General features: G+C 41.8%; 1 protein-coding gene across 14 annotated transcripts in view; it reads left to right on the top strand.

Moving 5' to 3' along the window:
• The window catches only part of TRPM8 (transient receptor potential cation channel subfamily M member 8), a 94,889-nt gene that overhangs the window by 59,646 nt on the left and 13,020 nt on the right, over positions 1 to 22,223 (top strand). For 11 of the 14 annotated variants that reach the window (XM_072041198.1, XM_072041195.1, XM_038182415.2 and 8 more), the window contains 17 exons: positions 1,089 to 1,266; positions 1,613 to 1,785; positions 2,985 to 3,159; positions 4,207 to 4,274; positions 6,556 to 6,753; positions 8,879 to 8,981; positions 9,468 to 9,586; positions 9,924 to 10,214; positions 11,320 to 11,415; positions 12,334 to 12,463; positions 14,861 to 15,006; positions 15,747 to 15,859; positions 16,302 to 16,518; positions 19,299 to 19,390; positions 20,372 to 20,513; positions 20,895 to 21,066; positions 21,437 to 21,614. In XM_072041198.1, the coding sequence (XP_071897299.1) occupies positions 1,089 to 1,266; positions 1,613 to 1,785; positions 2,985 to 3,159; positions 4,207 to 4,274; positions 6,556 to 6,753; positions 8,879 to 8,981; positions 9,468 to 9,586; positions 9,924 to 10,214; positions 11,320 to 11,415; positions 12,334 to 12,463; positions 14,861 to 15,006; positions 15,747 to 15,859; positions 16,302 to 16,518; positions 19,299 to 19,390; positions 20,372 to 20,513; positions 20,895 to 21,066; positions 21,437 to 21,614 (2,591 nt within the window). Of the gene's footprint in view, positions 1 to 1,088; positions 1,267 to 1,612; positions 1,786 to 2,984; positions 3,160 to 4,206; positions 4,275 to 6,555; positions 6,754 to 8,878; positions 8,982 to 9,467; positions 9,587 to 9,923; positions 10,215 to 11,319; positions 11,416 to 12,333; positions 12,464 to 14,860; positions 15,007 to 15,746; positions 15,860 to 16,301; positions 16,519 to 19,298; positions 19,391 to 20,371; positions 20,514 to 20,894; positions 21,067 to 21,436; positions 21,615 to 22,223 lie in introns of those variants that run through there. The other 3 variants (XM_038182419.2, XR_011810751.1, XM_072041204.1) reach the window with 3 other exon arrangements.

Genomic DNA, 22,223 nt, shown 5'->3' with positions numbered 1-22,223 from the left:
ATGAGTATGTTCTTCAGTTTAAGTTAACTGCCTCTTAAATTTTTATTTTATTATTATTATTTTAGCAGAGAAAACAATCAAAAAAAGCCCAGAGCTTTTAAATAAATGGAGAGACAGTAGGTCTATCTGAGGACAGTTTATCTATCTTATGTTCTTTATGGCACCCTCATTGAGTATTCCAGATTTACTTCAAAATTGATAAAGTTTTCATGATGTGTTTTATATATATATATATTTATTTATTTATTTATATATATATATGTCATGATAGGAACGCCATATATATGGAATCTATAATTTCTAGTTTGTCAAATTAAGACTTTCACAGTGTACTCAAAATACAATTCTAATTATTTTTGTTCACTTACAAGAATACTACCATTAATCCATAAACAAAGCTATACATAGCTTTGTTAAATTTAAAATTGTTATATTGCGAACTTCCTTGGTTCATCCTGTGAATCCCATGGTCAGTGTTCTTGCCTTCACATCTATAAGCAGCTGAGGGCAAGTAGATTCTGAGAATCTACTCTTGGTTCTGTGAAAAGACTGTGGACATTTAGTAGTAGTGTCAAAAATCGTATTTTGTGGACTACACAGTTTATCTTCTGCCCTGTTAAAGTTGTATGTGGCAGAAGCTGGTAGTGCAGTTTCAGCACTGCAACTATTTGAGTTGCAAACTCCTGACAGGTTGAAGTTTTGGGACTGAACCCAGAAAAGGTGGAGCTGGAGATTGTAAGGCCTGCAGTCACATTCCTTACTGTGCTGCGGGTCTGAAATTACCATTTAATGTTCCGCTTTAAGACTGTGCCTTATCTCTAGACCTGGTCACTGAGCTGTCAAGAGACAAAAGTACCTTGGAAGTCCTAGCAATGTCCTGGCAATGGTGCCTGCTCATAGTGGGAGTATTAAGATACTTTAGAGGAAGAAATGAATACTTAAGCTCCAATTCTTCATCACTTCACACGCTGTCTGCCAGCTATTGGAATGAGAGTGTAGACTAGAGAAGAAAACACAATTCCTGGTCTGTCCCCAGCTAACACTATTTATCTCTTGTTATTTGTTTCTCTTATTTTTTCTCTCCAAAGTACATCCGTTTGTCGTGTGACACAGACTCTGAAACGCTCTATGATCTCATGACACAGCACTGGCACCTGAAAACCCCTAACCTTGTCATCTCTGTCACTGGAGGTGCAAAGAACTTTGCACTCAAGCCCCGAATGCGCAAGATATTCAGCAGGCTGATCTACATTGCCCAGTCCAAAGGTAAAGACCTGCAAATGTCTCTTTGTTATTTTATTGGGGTTTTGGAGAGGAAGCATCTCAAAGGGTCAGAAGGGAAGCAGTGCCTTCAGTTTGTTTCTGCTTGGCTGATGCACTTGGGGCAAATGTTGCCTAACAGTTTGTAAGTAACAGGGCTGAGAACTAGCCATCAGGCTGCCTGTGATAATGTAAGTTGTGTACTCTATCTTTTGTGTTTAACTGAAGAATAAATGTCTCCTTTAAGGTAAGGTCTTGAGAGGGTGTTGGGTTGTGATGTTTTAAAGGGTGGGTGTTATGAGAGTGGGTATTCCACTGCATTCTCCCAGGTTATCCCCCGTGTTGTCCCCAGGGGCCTGGATTTTCACAGGAGGCACACATTACGGGCTGATGAAGTACATCGGGGAAGTGGTCAGAGACAACACCATCAGTCGGAGCTCGGAGGAGAATGTGGTGGCTATCGGCATAGCAGCCTGGGGCATGATTTCCAACCGAGAAAGCCTGATTCGGAGTGGTGATAATGACGTAAGAAACTTGTTCAGTCAGTGGGGAAAGAGAGACAAGGCTCTGCTGTAAATTGTATAGATTGTCTCTAACCAAGTGGTGCTCTCAGGAAGAACGATGTCTAGGCTGATGCTATCGGTCATGTAGTGACTGACTTGAGTCAGTCAAGAGCTCTTCTGCTCATATTTTCTGGTAACACAGAGTTTGCCAAACCTTTTTCCAGTGTAGTTTTTGTGTAGAAACACATCTGTCTGCTTAGCCTGACTTTGCGTGTCCTAAACAATTCAGTCTGGGGCCAGCTTTTCCTCAGCATACGTAGCAGTGAGATGAACTACCAGATGCTCTTCCCAGAGCAGGAGGGAACTCAAGTGTCTAAGGTGGTCACACATCAGGCCTGATGGGGGGACCAGCAAGGGATCTCAGCTGTATGCATAGCACACCTGTGTGGATGTTCAGCTGCTCTAATTTCACATATGGCAGAGGGTTAGGGAATAACCTCTTCCACAGTTACTCTAGCTGCTGTGAAATCCTTACACGGCAGTAGTCCACAGTGGGGATTCCCATGTACTAAGACACATTGTGCCAGCTGTTGCTGTTAGGGTACTGTCATCCCATCACTCAGATACACTGGCATAGCTCCTCTTATCTTGTGTCTGCCAGCTGTTATAAAGCTTGTCTGAAATCTATCTGGCTAGGTAAGGAAAAACAGTTTTAATTTACTGAGGGCTCAGGAGATTTGAGGCTTGGACTAGATGATCTCAAGAGGTCCCTTCCAACCTCAGTATTTCTACAGTTCTCTGAGGTGCTGAAAGTAAGTTTTGAGGTGTTGAAAGTAAGTTTTCCACAGTTTTAATGTTTCTGGTGGCTGAAGGAAGCTTACTTTCCTTTTGCATTGTTTAATAGGATTTCTGAAAGGACTAAACTGTCACAATTTCATTTTATTCCATTACCTGAGGTACAGTTCTGAGAGAATTGTCTCAAATCAGGCTGCTCTTGTAAAGAAAAACTTTCTCCACAAATATTTATATTGTGCTCTTTCATGGGGTTTATCCCACTGTCTTTTGTGTGTGTTGGGGCTGTCAGTGAGCAGCATCTTGAATCAGGAAATTCAGACTCCTAAATAACGAGGAATTGTTGGTGGCTCAGGGTTTGGCTGTCACTGTCTTGTCCTTGAAGGCTTGTGCATGCATCTCTGTTAAACACTGTATTTGTGATTCCAGGGGTACTACTTGGCCCATTACATAATGGATGATCTCAAGAGAGACCCCCTCTATTGCCTGGATAATAATCACACCCATCTCTTACTGGTTGACAACGGCACCCACGGGCACCCAACGATAGAGGCAAAAGTACGAACTCAGTTAGAAAAATACATTTCGGAGCGGGTTATCCCAGGTAGGTGTGGACGTCAGGTTGCAAACCTCCTTCTCCTTATACCTTGCATGCTTTGGGGCTCATTGACAAAGTTTTTCTGGGAACAAAAGAGTAGTAGTAGCGTCCTGTGAATGCTAGAAGGGATGTGTTGTCTGCATTACATGAATGCTCTTTCAGGAACAGCCAGACTTCCTCAGTGCAATCTCCTCTCATCTTCCTTTCTGCATGTGACAATAGTTCTTTGTAGGACACAGCAAATAATGTTTCAGCAAGGCAGCCCTTCCTTCTCTTCCTGCTGAGCTATCTGTGGGAGGCTGACCCTTGGCTTCTGCATATATTCCACCTGGCACTGAATTCCAGGTAGCTGAAGCACAGGTACACAGGAACTGAAATTAGGCTTTTCCAAAAATATTCATTTCTGAAGGTGATTGATTCATCTGTAACCTGCTAATTTATCTTTTGGCTCCTTTGCCAAGAAAGGAGAAAAACAAAGGCCTTGACAGGAAGTTCTTAATTAAATATTTTTTTTTGTACACACACACATATATATATTTAACTGCGTACCTCAGCCAGAAGCATACGTGCTATTAGTCATGATGAAGCATCCAGGATTATAATAAAACTTGGTATATCTCTTAAACACTAGCTGCTAGAGTCATGGGAGTCTTAGCTATCCTTTACAATTGAAATTGAAGAGTCAGTGGTTCTGAACCTTCAGCTTTTGATAAGGACCTTGTATATACGCTCAAAATGGTCAAAGCAGTAGGTAAATAGAATAAAATCAAATGTTTGGGGGACATTGGAGCTAATAAAAATTCTGATTGCTAGGATGAAGAAAGTATCTATTGGAGAAGGCTGTCTGATGCCAGCCTAGTCAGACTGCTAGTCGAAACAGAGCTTTAATTAAAAAAAAAAAATAAAGTTGTTGATAAATTTAGCAAAACCAACAGTAAACTAGTATCAAAATGAGCAGCTTGGAAACTATCATTATACTGAGAAGAAAAGGTTTGATCAAATTTCAGTAATGAGTTGAAACTTTTCCCGTTTTTCTTTTGGCATGTTCCACAGAATCGAATTACGGTGGGAAGATTCCAATTGTATGTTTTGCCCAAGGTGGAGGGAAAGAGACTTTAAAAGTAAGTTTATTTCTTTCATTTCTTTCTTTCACTTTTTGACAGTAGGGGCACTGATCTAATCTTTAAGAGAGATTAGATACTACTCCATGAGCAACATGATAAAGTATCCCGTCCAATTATTCACTGAAGAATGCTTACTTGCAAGAATGCTGGCATGCGACTGTTTTTAAGTGTATGAAGTTTGTTTCAGTTGACATTTTCTGTGCAAAGTTTCTACCTTAGGCTGGCATTCTGAAAAACTTTTAGGTGGAACAGTTCAGTTCTTTGTTCTTCTATAACAAGTTAATTTGAGCAGCAATCAGAGTAATCATTGTCAGCCATGTGGCTCTTGATCCTCTTTGTATGAGGTTGTCTTATTTTTTGGTTGGCCAAAATTCAGCTTGCACTTGTTTTGTGGAGATTAGTGTTTTCATCCAATATGCAAGGAAAGTGAGTTTGTGTTGGAGATTCTCCAGTTCAGAGCTTGCTTGAGCTGACTTGATATCTGCTCCTGAGAACTGTGGGCCACACATAGTTTAAATATAGACAGCTGAACAAGGCAGGAAGGCTCTGCTGATTCTGATCCTGTAGAAGGGGAGGGATTAGGCATCATCTTCAAATAGAAGGCAGGTAGGAAGAGGATGAACAGAATGCACCCTTGCAGGAATGAACATGAGTGACCTAAGTGAGGAATATGAGACTGAAAGAGCAAAGGGACCTGGGGCTAGGGTAAGAGTAAAAAGATGTGAAATCAGGATGTGTAGAAAGGAATCAGAAACAGCGAGTGAGGACGAGATGGTTTTGACTAGCATGCAAATAGAAGAGCTGACATTGCCTGGGTTGAAGAACCTTGAGAAAGATCTGAGAAAAGGCCTGGGTTTTGCAAGAAGGTAGGGTACAATGGAAAGAGTATGTTAGTATTTGTGGCAGTAAAATTGAAACAGAGGTGATATTTATAATTGCCTAATTTGAAGAGCTGATCCTGATACTACCCGTTCTGACTAGAATTGTAGTTTTAATGTTGAGGCTAATCAAACTAATTTGCTGTCAGGATGACAAAGAATGTGTTTCTAACAATTCTAAGCACACTCTCTGTTATCTCTTCTTTAATAACATTAAATCACTCTGTGAAATTTCAGGTCATTACCCCAGCCTTTGTGTGTTTTCTGGTGTTTTGGTTTCATGCACGTGATTAATTCTAGCTTTGCCCACAAGTAGACTGTAGATGAATACAGATGCACAGTTCAATGAACTAATATGAAGTCCTAAGATGAGGTAAAAGCATCCATTTAGGTTTTAGAGTGAAGCTTTGCTGAAAGTGTTATCTTCTTTTAGTTCCACATTGCCAGCTTTTAAGAGAGGATTTTGTCATCGCTGAAGGAGTTGTTTCTACACAGCATGCAGTATAGCAACATGAGACGCCTTATGATTACATGCATGGAGAGACAACAAGCCCACTGTTGAGAAATGATGCATAACAGACTTACCAGCTATCTAATCAGTATGAATAAAAGCCTTGTTAAATCAAATGCATAATTCCTGAAAAGAGCTTCCTCTGAAAAGTTACTGGATGATTGTTCAATTAAGGGTTATTTATCAAGGTTACAAGTACACTGAGACATCTGTGTCTGCCTTCTTGATCATTTCTCTTTGGTAAATGATCTTGATCATTTATTAAGCCTGTATTCACAAGGAATAGACTGATCAGCCCAAGGTGACACAGTAGGTTCCATGCTGTGGGTGTCTGTCCTTGCCATGCCTTACTCCTGGTGGTGTTGGCCAGGAAAGCTCCCTATTACTCATCTTCTGTGCCTGTATCATGACAGGAATCTGCTTTAGCAGAGGAGTGGTAAAACTGTTTCAAGCTTCTGTTTTAAACTCCCTGTGATATAAAACATGCACTTTAGTTGGACCCTTCTTAAGAAAACCACTTTGATCTAGCTGGCAAGAAAAAATGATTTGCTTTTGTCATGAACCCATTGTCCAATTGAAAAGAGTAAGTAACCTGCTCATAGTTTTGACAGTTCCAGAATGATTTTTTGCTTTGTGAAGCTGTCTGTGAGTCTGTTCTGATAGCTAATAGGTGCTCTGTGGTTGATCATAAATTCTCTTTGCTCTGTTTGTACAGTTTTCTGTCAGGCAGCTTATATTCTGGTGGTGTTCTCAGTGGCAATGATGCAAATGAAATAGGTATCTCTTATTGTGGTCTTTATAACAGGGGGGCTAGGGGTTCTTCTGTCATTACTTCAGCACATTTTTCAGCGCATTTCAGCGCATCATTTCTCCCTCTGTGGCTCCCTAGTCTATCCATGTGGCCATCAAGAGTAAAATTCCCTGCGTTGTCGTGGAAGGCTCTGGACGGATCGCTGATGTTATAGCTAGCTTGATGGAGGCAGAAGGCACTCTGGCTTCTTCATGTGTCAAGGAGAGCTTGCTCAGGTATCTGCCTCGCACTATTTCAAGGCTCTCAGAAGAGGAGACTGAAAGCTGGATCAAATGGGTAAGTGCTTGCTGTTGTAGAGAGGCTGAACGTGGCAGAAGGGTAGAAAATAAACGGGAGGTCAGGAGCAGCTAGTCTGGGGAAAGACAGGTTGAGTTTGGGTTTAGTTCTGGGTACAGGATTGCTAAAGCCAGGTTGTTGTCTGGTTTCTGGGTGCGTGTGATTCCTCTGGAGCACTGGTTGCTGGATGTGTCTCTTGGCAGATGTGCTGGTTGGTGTCCTGACTCCCTTGTGTGCTTTGTGAAGGTGTGAAATTGGATATCTTGAATCAGGCCTCACACTGCTAGATCCTGCTGGATTGCTCAGAGGCAGAGAGGTATTGCTGCTGCCCTGCAGGTGTTCAAATTGTAGCAATTCTACTCCAGGATCCTCACATTTCAACAAGTTCAACAAGATTTTGCCTTTCTTCCTGCATCCTTTAAGATACCAGGGTGGACAGATTTCCCTTACAGACCAGGGACAAGATCTTTAGTTCTAGAGGCTTAGTTGGTCAGGATTTCACCACAGTAGCATCCCTATACCATCCTGAGTAGGACACTTGCTAAATAGACTGTGGACTTACCAGTAGTGTGTACATGGGATGCAGTTGAAGGTAGAACATTGTACATACACCAGCAAAATCTTCTTTTGCCTCTCTATCTTTGACCACAGAGCCCTCAGAATTTAGTTACCATTGTGATCCTAAGTATTTTCTGGAGACTGGGGAAACTGGAGGACTGAGGAGAGCATTTGTTCTCTTGGGTTGGTTGGGCCTGACTTAGGAAACTTTTTTAACTCTCCAGTTACTTGCTCACCAGAGTCACCTGTTTTTAGACATATTTCTGCCCTCCATGACAGGGACAGAAAAAACGGATCTCCAAAAAGTCTTATTCTGTTATTTTTCAGAAATCTTGGTTCCAACAACACTTCAGCCCACTGAACAATACATTAACTTAAGCTAATTGACTTTCTCAATTAAAAGCCCAGTGCTTTATCCTGGGGTCTGATTCTGTTTCCCTCTCTTGCTTAATTATCTCCTACCCGTGTTCACAGCAGGGAGCTGGCAGTGGAGAGTGATTGCATGTTTGTAATGGGGGATGGAAAATGGCATGTTCCATCCTGTACGTTTAAGTCTTTTTCAGCTTTTCTTCCCCCCTTTAACTTATTATTATTTATTTTTAATTAATGTAGCATTGCAAGTTGTTCACAAACCCTGGAGGGGAATTCAGATGCTCATATTTCCACATGTATTTCCTTGGATATGAACCAAACAAAGCTTCTGGTATTGAAGTTTAAGGAGCTTTTTTTTTTTCTGATAAATCCTGAGTCAAAACTCAGTGAGAACTTGGCAGATAGTCTGTGGGGCATCCTACAAGTTCTGCTGGGCAACTTGCTGTGCTTTCCCCAGTTTTGAGCAGCAGGGTTGGACTAGATCTCCAGAGGTACCTTTTCCTGATTCTGTATTAACAAACTTACAGGAAAAAGTAGGTGTGGTCTTTTGCAAAGACAGGCCTGCAGAAAATAAATCTGAACTTGTACTTTGAGCCTGGGGGCTGTGCTATCTCATGCTGAGGAGAAAGAGCTGCACTCTGAGCAGATCACAAGCCTCTGGTTTCCACAAAGACCTGCACTGGAGAGTGTGGAGCTGCTGAAGGCAGCTTTCACAGATAAGCCACCTTTAGTTTCCGCTGGGATGTCTTGTCCTTCAGTTATGAATGACTAAGATTTTTTGTTTTCTGTACACTAGAATGAAAGCTCAGTTATGTGAGAAATTATCTGGTTTTGACAAAACACAAGGAGGTAGAAGCAGTGGTTTATAACAAACTGCCAGACATTTGTTGAAATGTGGCCTGTCACAATCTGTTTTTCTTTATGAGTGGTTTCTAATTACTGAGATTATATCTTTTTGGTAGTAATGATCTGCATAGGGAGGAATCACAGTCACTTGCTATATATTCAGAGGATAATTAATCTTGGTGACTTTAAGTCTCATCTGCTTCTATCCGGACTTGTATAAGTTTTAACTGTATTTGGAAATAGGACTGATGATTGCTACAATGTGAATGGGAAATTTTTGTTCAAGATGCTCTAGGAGATCAACTGCTAAACTGTCTAGAGTGCTTTGGAATGGTTCTCCTTTTTGTAGATCAAAGAAGTCCTCGAGAACCCTCATTTACTGACAGTTATCAAAATAGAAGAAGCTGGAGATGAAATTGTGAGCAATGCCATTTCTTTTGCTCTCTACAAAGGCAAGTTGTTGTTCTGTTCTGTTTGTTTTTTTGTTTGTTTGTTTGTTTGTTTTCTTTGTGTATGTTAAATAGATGGACAAAGATGAGTTACTCTGGGATTTTGAATAGCAAGGTTCAGCCCTAGGCATGTATATCCTCTGTTGTGCTTTGAGACGTGCTTGTTTGTTTTTTTTTCTCAGATGATTCCTATACCCTGCTCTGTGGCACATGCACATGGGCATGTTACTTGAAGCATTCTGGGATGGTGACATTCCCATTTCCTGCATGCTGCATGAAAGGGAAGATATACACATGCGTTGGGCACTAGATGTGTTTCTAAGTTTCCAGAGGCCCCTAAAACCCAATCAGGAAGATGTGCATGAATCTGGGGAAAGATGCTTGGTAGGGGTCTTGTTGAGTAGCGCGTGAAAAGCAGAGTTGAGTAAGTATGCCAGGAAGCTCTTCTGTGTCTGGTGTTTTACCTAGAGGATTGCTCTTCTTCTGCAGCTTTCAGCACAAATGAACATGACAGAGATAACTGGAATGGGCAGCTGAAGCTGCTGCTGGAGTGGAACCAACTGGACCTGGCCAGTGATGAGATCTTCACCAATGACCGAAACTGGGAGGTACAGATGGCTTCTGTCTGAGTGCAGTGGCATGAGCCAGGGGAGCAGTGATGTAACAGAGCAGAGAGATGTAACAGCAGCCACTGTCTAAATATCCTATCCTCTGTGTTAAGTAAGACCACCTTTTCCTCCTTGCACTGCTTGCAAAGGTGATCTGCCCATGCTGGAAATAGTCCACACCACCTAACAAATGCAATTGCATATGGAAAAAGCTGATTCTGATGAAAGTGTGCCAGCATGAAGGAAAATGTGGCAGTTAGTTACTTGTGTCTGGCCTTTAATTCATCTTTTCACATCTCAAATGCCTCCTAATATTTGTTCTTCCATTTCTTCCTAGTCTGCTGACCTGCAGGATGTCATGTTCACAGCCTTAGTGAAAGACAGGCCCAAATTTGTTCGCCTCTTCTTGGAAAATGGCCTGAACCTGAGGAAATTCCTTACCACAGAGGTCCTTAAGGAACTGTACACCAACAACTTCAGTAGCTTGGTGTTCAAGAACCTGCAGATTGCAAAGAACTCCTATAATGATGCACTTCTCACATTTGTGTGGAAGATGGTTGAGGACTTCCGAAGAGGTCTTAAAAAAGATGATAAAAATAGCAAGGATGAGATGGAGATACATATTTCAGTAAGTGATGAACAGTTGCATTCCACTATGCATCCCTGAAAAGGGAAAAAAGCAAAAAATATGTTTTGTTTCTGGTATAGCAGGATTTGCTTTTAACAGTCGGCCTTATTTTATACTTAACATGTTTCCTCATATTACAAATACTTGTAAGGATTGTTTAGCTATGAGAAAAGTGGCTGGTTTATTTGGATGTTGAGTTGTAAGATTTTCTATTAGAGCAATCAGTGCTGTGATGATTGTATTTTACACCAATATAAATTCAGAGCCCAGTACTGAAGTACCAGCTGGGCATGAATAATTTGGACTCACACCTGGGTACAGAGTATTGTGTTTTGTGCTCTAAACCTTGCTTATTGCAAGAGTGTCAAGCACCTTCTGGACCTTATTTCATTGTCAGATAGAACCGCGTTTCTTAGTTATCACTAAGATCCAGATCTAAATTGCAAAACCAGAGCCTAGGGATCAGATATTAAGTGTCTGAAATCAGTTGTGGACTTCAGAGACATAACGCAACATGTGTGACAATTAGGGGAAATTTGGTTTAAAACTGCTAGTTAGCTTTGAGAGTTTCCACTGAAGCTTTTTGCTTCTTAAAAGTTTTGTTGCTCAGGAGTTATTTCACAACTGCTTTGCAATCTGCTGGTGCAAACTGCCCTAATACAAAGCAGTTGGTAGCAGCATAGAACTTTGTGTCTGTTTCAGATTTTGTCAAGTTCAGGGCCTTGCTTGAACACAAAAGGCCTACTGGTGTAAAATTAACATTCCTTTTAGAGGATCCTAATCTGTGTTATTTAAACACAAAGTCAGGCTCTGAATGAGACTATCTGAACTGCATGGGTTAAAGCAGAAAGTGATTTTGACCCAAATGTCCTTTAATGCACATTTAGGAAAAGCAGTGGGGCTAAGTCTTCCAAATTAAACAGGAAAATATAAGGCTGCTGTAACTTAGAGTAGTGTGAGAAGTGCCAGATGGCCAAGAAAGGGAATATGTGGAAAGGGAATAAGTGGGATGGCTTTAAAAGGAAGAAAACAGAGAATGGAGAATGACAGGCTAAGGACTTGTTCCAGGAGCTTAGGTCTGAGGAGTCATTGCTCTTTCTTTCAGAATGAGTGCCCTATCACAAGGCATCCATTGCAAGCTCTGTTTATTTGGTCAGTTCTTCAGAACAAGAAAGAGTTGTCCAAAGTCATTTGGGAGCAAGTAAGTTGAGTTCCTCTTTGTTCCTCCACACACATCACAGTGGTGTTCCTTGTCTTTGGGCTGTAGGCCTTTGAAGGCTCCCGATCCATCGTTGAACACAAAACCACAACAGATAATTGTTTTGTGGCTCTGAATATTACCCATTTTGTGCTTGGCTATGGGTTTCATACCTTCCTTTTATAATGTTAGGTATGCGTCAGCAGTCCAAACTAGCATTTACATATAGTTACTTGTTCTTATCTGTTTTTAAGCTTGAAGGCTGAGCTCATAGAATCACTCAGGATGGAAAAGACCTCTAGGATCTTCTAGTCTAACCTAGCAGACCTGAAGTCTGCCCTCTGGAAGTCCATGGTGGCAGTTCTGCTAACCCCTCTATTCCACAGAGTTCCCCCCACCGTTCTGTAACATGGATGTGTTGTGATTTCGGATATTTGATTTAAATCCATTTCTAATTTTCATTAGACAATACCTTTAGTTATGATTTAATCAAATACATAATTCATAGGCTGCAAATGTGAGGCTAAATGAAAGCAAAGCTGATGGATGCTCCTGCTCATATTGGTCTGTGTCTCCAAAATTGAGTACGTCTTCCCTGGTATATACTAACAATAATACATTTGGTCCAGGCTGGTGGACAATAAATATGGTAGTGTAGCTCATGGCAGAGCAGACCCTCTTCTGTGAACCTTCTGTCAGAGATACAAAGCTGATATCTAACTGTTAACCAGGAGAACTTTTAAGACTGATCACAAAGATGTTACCAAACCAGTAGTGATAATTATTCGTTTTGTAGAACTGGTTCTTCATTGGCCAGTCTTGACTAGGAACTGAGCAGCTGGAAAAAGAGCAGGATAACTTTTAAAGAACATATCACATTCCCTTTCCGGAAGGGTTTACATGACTTTACTCTCTCCATAGACCAGAGGTTGCACTTTGGCAGCCCTTGGGGCCAGTAAGCTTCTGAAAAGCATGGCAAAGGTGAAGAATGACATAAATGCTGCTGGTGAGTCTGAGGAACTCGCTAACGAGTATGAGACAAGAGCAGTAGGTAAGTGCCTTCGTTAAGTCCTTTAGAAATTTAACAGAGGAGTCAGAGATCAGGATGTTGTTTAATTTCTTGGAACGTTACTTGTTTTAATGATCTCCAGATCTGATGTATAGTGATGATTGCACAGTGATGTTTTTATTTTGTGCAGATAATGCAAACTGAAAACCATGCTGGTTTTGTTTAGCAGAATGCAAGGCAAGAGAATTAATTAAATTTGCCTGAAATGCTGCCCAGAAATTCAGCCTGATTTGGAAAGAAGAGAATGACATCTCAAAAGGGAGTAGAAATAAACTTTCATTTAGAAAACTAGATATCCATCATCAAATCATAGAAAGATAGAATGGTTTGGGTTGGAAGGGACCTTAACGACCATCTGTTTCCAACCCCCTGCCATGGGCAGGGACAGCTTTCACTAGACGACGTTGCCCAAAGCCCCCTCCAACCTAGCCTTGAACACTTCCAGGGATGGGGCATCCACAGCTTCTCTGGGCAGCCTGTGCCAGTAATATCAAAATGTTTTTAATGCTTCCACACTGTCCATTCCCATTAAAATCCATGCGTCCTGTCTGAACAGCTTGCCTCCAAAAGCAAGAGTTTGGGCATTTTTTTTGTAGAGATCTTTCATTGGGAGGAAGAGTTGCCTCTTGTAATGGCAAGGCTGAAGAAGGGTGCCCAGAAATAGCAAAGAGAACACAGAATAAGAGAAGCATTCTTCATGAGTACCAGTAACGTTCAAGTTGAGAAGTGTCCGCCTTCAAATTTGAAGTAGTACTGCAAAGTAGGAGTGAGAATAAATTACAGTTGAAAAGTGTATTGAATCCCTAAATTCTAAACTACAAAATCACATGCCTTTCCTTGTTCCCCAAAGACAAGCGATACAGTCGCTTACTGAGAATGCAGATCTATCTCACTCCTTTTTCTTTCTTTGTATGGCCTTCAGTTTCTCCTGTTACAAAGTGTTGTCAGTGGTCCAGAACTGAGCCCTGCATCTCATGGGCCAGAATAACAAATATTTCTTATTTAAAGACTAATTGGTGACAGGATGCGGTGGATGCTTTTTATTTATTTTTTTAAGACTACCATTTTCTGGAACAATAATGATCATATTTTCTTAATGCCTAGTTATCCTGCAAAACATTCAGAGAAATACACAAATGAAAGCCAATGCAGGTGGCAGATGGCAGATTAATTTGTAGCGCCCACAGTTTACAAATCAATTGTCTGTGATCGGCCCTGTAGTGCAAGATTGTGGTTCCTTAACTTGGAGGGAAATACAATAGTGTTGCCTCTGGGGGCTTTATTATGGGTTATGGCCTTGTCCTCTTGACTGATCTGGATATGGAAAATGGTCAATCTGTAACTCAATTTCTCTCAAGCAATTTGCTGTCATAATCGTGAGTCACATTAGGTGATGGTTAAGGTGTAATAGCCCTGCAGGTTGAGTAGGGAAACCATGGAAATGTTGCTGGAAAGGGCCTCTGGAGGCCTTAAGTCCCACCTTCGCATTGAGGTAGAGCTCTTACCAAGACTAAATCTCTTCTGTCATGGTTTTGCTTAGCCAAATCTTGAAAATCTCCACAGACTGATAGTGTTTTATTGTAGATATTGCTCCTAAAAGCAGACCGTGTTTGTCCTTGACGTGTTACCTGGGTCATTGGTCTAGCTTCTTTCCAAGCAGAATTGTCCTGCAAGTCAAACTTTGTTTTTCACACCATGCAGATGGTTGGTGGCAAAACTCTACAGGCAGAATAAGATGCTTACAGCTCTTCTTCAACAACCATGTTTGCAACGCATTTCTCAGTGAAAAACTACCAAATTCTGCCCGTGTTGTTTAACTCCATTAGCGGGACTGCTGACACTGACTATAACTCCACATCAGTGCTAAATGAATGAAAAGAAAATGATATGAGCAAAAGTACTGAATCATTTGAGTAGAAGTTCATGTTTTTCCTCATTTTTCAGTGCAGAACTCAATATTATCTCTGTGCAAGCTGATCTGATATTACAATTTTTCATCCAGACATGAATTCTGTATGAAAGCTTAATACATGCAAGTGTGTTAAGAATAGAGAATTAAGAATACTTGTTTTTTTCCAAATGTTCAGCATGATGAAGAGTTCCTGAATCTGTATGCTTTAATATTATGTTTTTTAAGTCACTGAAAGCAGTTGCCTTCAGTGGCAGGGAATTTGGAGCTCGGTGTGTGAGTGATTGTGTTGGGAAGTGTATGTATAAACATGCAGCAGGTACCATATGAATGAGCACTAATGCTGCTAGGCTGGGCTGGGTAATTCCTGCCCTTTGGGCTGTGCAGCTATTGTCAAACAGGGACAGAGTCAGGGGGACAGATTTGATAGAGTTGCTTTCTCTCCTTATTGGGTGGCCTCTTTCCTCCAGAGCTGTTCACCGAGTGCTACAGCAATGATGAAGATCTGGCTGAGCAGCTGCTGACCTATTCCTGTGAAGCCTGGGGAGGCAGCAATTGCCTGGAACTAGCAGTGGAAGCAAAAGACCAGCAATTCATTGCACAGCCAGGGGTGCAGGTAATATCAGTGACAAGAAGGTGCATGGATTGCTGTAACTCATGTGATCTGGGTGACTTCTAAAATAAGAAAAGCAAATATTCTTCCTGCCAAAATGCTGCATCCACGGGACTAACCCGTGCGAGGCCACAGCTCAGACACTGCCCTCACGGAGGTCAGAACCTAGGGGTGATTTTTCCCAGCTGTGTGAATGCAGAGCTTTGTGTGGCTGTAGCAAAGCCCTTTCCCACAGGTACTCACAGAACCAACTTCTGCAGTGCTGTGAAATGCATCCCAGAGAGCACGGATTGTGCCCGATGGGGGACAACGTGTGGCTAACAGCTGATGGCTGATTTGCCCACAAATACTAAGTCAAGAGGGGAAGATGATTTAGAGCTGTAAATCATAAAAATCTAGATGATGAAGACTGCCTGAAGTGACTTCCCCCTTGGCACAAGTCATGTGTGTACTCAGTGTGAATTTACTGCCCAGTGTGAAGTGCCTTATAAATCAGGTCAGCTCCTGTTTAGCCTCACATTCAACTCCTCAGATAGGCTAGGGGATGGCTGGACTAAGGAACCAGCACACTGTTACTGATGCAGAAAACATTCTCTATTACTGAAATAGGAATCCCAGTTATTTTATTTTAAATCTCAAAGCTTTTTTTTTTTTTTCCTCCTAAATCGAATGTCCTCTAATAGCATTCCAAAGTTATTTTGTTGCTGTTACAACAAACAAGGGTATTTTCTTCTTCCCTGCAGAATTTCCTTTCCAAGCAGTGGTATGGAGAGATTTCAAGAGATACTAAGAATTGGAAGATTATACTGTGTCTCTTCTTTTTCCCTTTAATAGGCTGTGGTTTCATCTCATTCAGGTAATCAGCTGGCTTCTCATTAACAGAAGTAAAACAAATCAATTAATCATAGAATCATACAGCAATTCAGGCTGAAATGGACTTCTCAAGATCATCCCCCTGCTCGAGCAGATTGACCAGGACTGTGTCCAGTTGGGTTTTGAGTATCTCCATGGATGGGGACTCCACAACCTCTCTGAACCTGTTCCAGTGTTCAGTCACTTTCAGATAAAAATATTTAATGGCTCAAAGGTCTTTTAACAGATTGTTTTCTCACTCTGATCTGGAGTTAATATATGCCAATTTACTTGTATGCCTGATGCCAGATACAGAATGGCATTGCCTTTAAAGTGCTAGTCCTATACTAGTCCTTGTACCTTTCTAGTTTTCACTTTGACAAAACACAGATATTTCCAGGCATACGGCTATGCTTTGATACCTTTTCCCTCTTCTAATTTCTCAGGAAAAAACCTGTGGAGAAGAGTAAGAAACTCTTCCTGTATTATGTGTCTTTCTTCACCTCACCCTTTGTGGTCTTCTCCTGGAATGTTATCTTCTACATTGCTTTCCTGTTGCTCTTCGCCTACGTGCTGCTTATGGATTTCCAGAAGGAACCTACTGTCCTGGAGATGATCCTTTACGTGCTGGTCTTCATCCTGCTTTGTGATGAAGTGAGACAAGTAGGCAGCGCTTGCAAACCAAAAATGTTTAATGTTAGAATAGAAGCTTTATGTTGGCAGCTGCCTGTAGCTTAAGGCAGTGCAGGCCGCTTCTAAGTCACGGGGGAACCACCTCCTGGGACTTCCCAATGTTTAATTCCTAGATATGTCCCAATATCTGCAGGCTGTTGAGCTGTGATCCACACAGCTATTGAGGCTGTATGGATATGCTGATGCTGCTGGAGATGCTTCTTAGGACTGCTTGGCTGAGGTTGCTAAAGCAGTTGAGATTATAGAGGTTAGGTTTAACAAGATATGCTTAGATACATGCCTGTAGGTCAAGTGATTCTTGCCCTTGCTTCTCCACATCTCCCTTTCTTTTCATGAGCAACGTATCTTTATGTATTTATGTTTATCTCTTAGTCATAAATACAGTTTGTGCTAGTTTTACATAATCCCAAGTACCAGCCTGGGACATTTTTGTACTGATGTGGTGTGGGAACAGTGTGCAGGACTGCCTTTATAGCCAATGCCATAGCTGATACTCTTCTCACTTCGTAAGTACCACCTTAATGAAGAAGGCTTAGCATCTACTAAAAAATAAATACTTTCCAGGCTAGATGAGTATTCCAGATGAGTTTGGGGGATTTTGTTTTGTTGTTTTGTTTTTTCTCCTTCTCCTAAGTATGGTGGATTTGGTCTGTTTCTGAAGATTTCAGGATCAGGCTTTTCAGGCAAGCCAGTCTGTGCTCAGGATAGTGGAGACTTGAGTCAAAAAGCGCTGGGGCCATCAGAAGAGAAATGGATGTGTGGTTTCAGTGCAGTGCTGCCTTCTGCTTGTCCTGTGAGGCGTTAATCTCCAAATGACTGTTTCTGGGTGACCTGCTGGATCAGGCTACCCTGCAATCACATTTCTTATGTGAGCTTCAATGACATTACTGAGTGTTGATGTTGCTATGCTTAGATTTCTGTGCAGTCTTTTTCCTTTTTTTAATAGTCAAGGCAGCACCCTGTTTAAGCCAAATTTAATTGCTAAGGAAAATGGAAAAGTAAAAGACTGTTGCAATTAAAACACTAATGGAGTGTTTATTTCTGCTGATTTAGGTTCTGGTGTCTCTGGACCTGTCATTGCACTTCCTGTGTGTACCCAGCAGAGATCCAGGGGGAAGCCTTAGGGATAGAAACCTTTTTTTCTATGCCACTTTTTCCCACTAATCTGAGCAGGTAGAACAGTTTCAGATCCCAGTCATTGCATTAATAGCTAGTGGCCAGACTGTACCAATTCGATTCTGGGAGTGGAGGCACCTAAAACACAGACTTGATTGAAACACAGACTTGCTTGAATAGCAAAGTGTTGCTCTCATAACTTCTGCATTTGGAAGAAAATTCCCTTTGATCTGTGCGTATCCTTCTAAAGTACCGAGAAGAAAATTGCCGTGGGTATGTTAGTTATAAAGAGATTCAGTGATCAGTACTCCGCTGATTGAGAATTATTTAAGCCTTGGTTATTTCAATGTAATTTAAGAAGAAAATAAAATTCTGATTTGTAGCAATTTATAGCTCTGGGATATGCAGGGAAAAATCTGGAAATTGATATAATGAGCCAGCATTTTGCCTCCTGAGGTGCTGGTGCTCTCCCAGGAGACTGCACCCAACACAGGCTGCAGCACTGTAATGGCTTGTTGAACCTCCAATTATCTGCTAGTGCATGAAATTGCTTTCAACAACTGCACATGAATTAAGGGGTTGGAGTTGATTTTGTTGATCACACAAGTCAGATCATCACAGATATGAAAGAAATTAGGGAGCTAATGTGGGCGGCTGACTTTCAGCAGAGGCTTTGCAGTGGATTTCTTTTTTATAATCAGGGCTTGGTCTGTTTCTTCAGGCCCAGTGGAGGTTTCTCCTGATTAAACTATTTCTGACTTAGACCCGGAAGTTGGTTGCACATGCTTTGGATCCAGGATGCACTGCCAGTTATTTGATCTGGAACAGGGTAGAGATTCTCGTTAGCCTTGCAATTCAGAATTAGAGTTAGGTAGTTAGAAAAATAAATTAAATGTGTATCTTTGATCAAAAACATGTGTGTAGCCAGAGACAGGTCCCTGAATGAGCTATGTGAAGAAAAGGAAGCCCTGAAACAGCAACCCTCCTGCCTCCCCCCAGTGTTTTATCTGCTCCCAGGGGGCAAAAGCAAGACTCCTTTGACCCATTTGGCAGCAGTTTTGCTGGAGCATACCGTGACCTACTCTGAAGCTCCCCTAGCAGCATGTGTGTACGTATGTGATTGCTCAGCACATCAGTCTCAGCCCATGTCAGGAGCACTCCTTCCTCTCCCCATGCACAAGCATCCGTGTGAGCTGGTTGTGTCCTGTGAGCACAGAAACCCTCACTGTGACACAGTGCTTGTGTCACCGACGTGCCTAACTGGTCCCAGTGCAAGAGCATTAGCCTAGGCTATCTGGGCTGCAGGAACAAATGTGTTAGTGATCCCTAAACATAGAAAATCCCAATCTATCGTCCTAATAAAGTTAACAAAAAAAATGATGTCAGTAATGTCTGGTATTGCTGTGTATACTAAAAACAAATCTCCTGGGGGAAATAAAAAACAATCTGACCTTTGTTGTGCCCGTTGTGTGTGACAAAAGATGACTTGGGCAAGGGAACAACCCTTAATGTTGCAATCGGTGGAATATTTATCTGTGAGGACATCCCCTGGGAGAGACCAGGGGAGGATATAGTGATGTATGAGCTCTCCAAGTAACTGCGGTGGCTACTTTCTGATCTTTTTTCCTTTCCAGTGGTACATGAATGGCAGTAAGTATTTCTTAGATCTGTGGAATGTTATGGATACTCTAGCCATCTTCTACTTCATAGCAGGAATTGTGTTCAGGTGAGTACCGCCTTTTCTTGTGGCCGTACTATGGCCTTCCTTTCTTTCCAGGTTTTGACTGCAACCTCTAACTAGATTTTGAAAAAAAACATGTTCCTGAAACACCCTGTTCTTTATGAGGGCCAGGCATACTGCCAAATCTTGACTCTAAATTTTTAATGGCAATTAAGGAAATAAAATAAGTTGATCGGATAAACCACCTGCATGCAATATTTTCTCTTTGGTTTAATGGAAGGTGAATCTATCCCTGGAATCAAAGATGGCTTCCCTAAACGCAGATCCTTCTGGGCCATCAGACAGCCCTTCTTAATCTCTAGATTTGTGTGAGCATGTTTACAAGAAAATGGTTGAAATGGGCGTAGATTTCATGACAATGACTGGTTATACAAAACATATCAGAGTTGTAGGATAAGACGGGTAATATCTCAGTTTTAAGTTCTTTGGGATTTTCCCTGGCTCCTACTATCGACTAGTGTAGTAATGTGGACTCTGACCTCTAGTGGGTTGCATTTAATTTTTCGTACAATAGACTAAGAGAATGTCGTTAGCTCACATAAGCTGTTTAACAGGAATGGATGAATTAACAACCATGGCAAGGAAATTGTGGAAATACATTTTCAAGTGTAGTTGTTTCGTCAACTGTAACTTGGTTCTCATTGCCTGCGTCCAGCAGAGTGGCCGTTGCACTGTGGTGTTTTGGGAGGCAGGGGGCAAGTAGCTAAACATACAAGATTTCCTTGCTGTTAATAGTTCTAGAAAGAAAGAGGAAACGTAGCAATGATGTAGCTAAGCTAGGATGTGTGTAAAGAAAATATGTCATTAGGCAGGATTGGGCATGGGCATGGGACCCTGGGTATCTGTGCTCTGTTTTCCTGTTATTCACTTTTCACTCCCCATTTTCAATGTTTCAGTGTAATTTTATGTGACTTCCGCATGCTTTACCCAATGCTTCTCTTCATTTTCTTTTGCTGTCTCCATCAGGCTGCACTCATCTGATGAAAGCTCTTGGTATTCTGGGAGAGTCATTTTCTGTTTGGACTACATAGTTTTTACTCTGAGACTGATCCATATTTTCACCGTTAGCAGGAATCTAGGACCCAAAATTATTATGCTGCAGAGGATGGTAAGGTTCTGGCAGCTATTCAAGAGTTCAAATAAATGATGTGACAAGGTGCCACATCACCACTGTTCTGCTGATGGCAGCAAGTTCACTCCTTCTCTTATATCTGCTAAACAGAATTAATTAAGATTTAAATAGGAGCTAATTAAGGTCAGGACCTTTTCCTCTTCCTCTGTACAAGGTTGAATTTCAGTCTGAAAAAAGATCGGGCTGAAGAGAAGATGAGAAATTTTTCTTCCTGGTGGCTTTTGTCTTGCATGTCTCAAATGCAAGCCATGTAGGCTTTTCTGATGCTTGTTCTCCACCCTCATATCAAATCAGGCAGAAAAAAGCCATGTATGGCTTGCAACAGGCATACTGATGTATTTGCTTGTCCTTTTTCAGATGATAGATGTCTTCTTCTTTCTCTTCCTCTTTGCTGTGTGGATGGTGGCCTTTGGTGTGGCCAGGCAAGGCATCCTGAGGAAGAATGAGCATCGCTGGGAGTGGATATTTCGATCTGTCATCTACGAGCCGTACCTGGCTATGTTCGGCCAGTACCCTGATGATGTTGATGGTAGCTATCTTCTGTGGGTGGTGGAGTGCTCTGCCCTTTCAGTGGGTGTCCAGTCCTGTGCTCAAGTGGGAGAGGAATTCCTTCGTCTGTGGTCTTCAGGGGGGTCAGCAGCTGACTGGTGGCCCTGGCTAATGCCTTTGGAGCAAGGCCTGCCATGTGAAATCAGTTCCCTCACTGTCCATATTTCTGATGCACAGCATCTGCCCTTTTGTTCCCTTTTCTTCAAAGAGCATCAAAGCAAGGTTTTGTGTCTGTCCGGGAGGGGGGAAAGAGGCCATGTGTGTTGTGTTCAGTCGCAGTATCTGGGGCTAGGCCCAGCAGAAAGAAGGGGAGAGGGCTCACTGTTTGCTCTCCACTCTTGCCCCCTGAGGTACCACCTACAACTTTGACCGCTGCACCTTTTCTGGAAATGAGTCCAAGCCCTTGTGTGTGGAACTGGATGCCAACAACCAGCCCCGCTTCCCAGAGTGGATTACCATTCCCCTGGTGTGCATATACATGCTCTCAACTAACATCCTCCTCGTGAACCTGCTTGTGGCCATGTTTGGGTATGTAATAAAGGAGTGACCATTTGCTTGTGATCACTGCATCGATATCCCTTTGAGAAAAGGAATAAAGCCCTGGAAAATGGCAGGAAGCCATACCTTGGAGTCTGCCTGTCGCTTTTGCAGACGAACTGCTGGTAGTAGTCTGGGACAGGGTTCCCAACTCAAAAGAGACCTCACAAGTTAAGGGTGGTGTGGGAAGGTGACCAAAGGCGAGGTTATTCAGCATTTCTCACAGCAGTCTGCCCAAAGCTGGTACAATGTTCTGGGAATGGGTTGCTGTCTGTCCTTTTGCTACTTCTGTAAGTATTCTTGGCATGCAGTTATCAAAGAGGACAGTGAAATAAATGAGGTTTGCCTCAAAAGGTTTGTTCATCCTTTTATATTAAACCTACTGTCTTTGTATCATGGAAGAAAAGCAGATTTCTTAGATTTCGGTGTTATGACAGGAATATTTGAGTTTCCCACGAGTTTTTGGAGTGCATGCCATGTTATCTGCTTAGGTATTGTACAGCTTTAATGTTTTTAAAACTGGAAACAATTAAACAGCTCTTAGCCATCACCACCTGGAGGGAAGAGCTGTCAGCTGGATCCTATGAGACAGAGTTGGTG

Source organism: Anas platyrhynchos, chromosome 7, assembly GCF_047663525.1.
Source record: "Anas platyrhynchos isolate ZD024472 breed Pekin duck chromosome 7, IASCAAS_PekinDuck_T2T, whole genome shotgun sequence".
Classification (NCBI taxonomy): Eukaryota; Metazoa; Chordata; class Aves; order Anseriformes; family Anatidae; genus Anas; species Anas platyrhynchos.
Note: the sequence above shows the minus strand (reverse complement) of the source record. Positions and strands in the feature narration are given on the sequence as shown.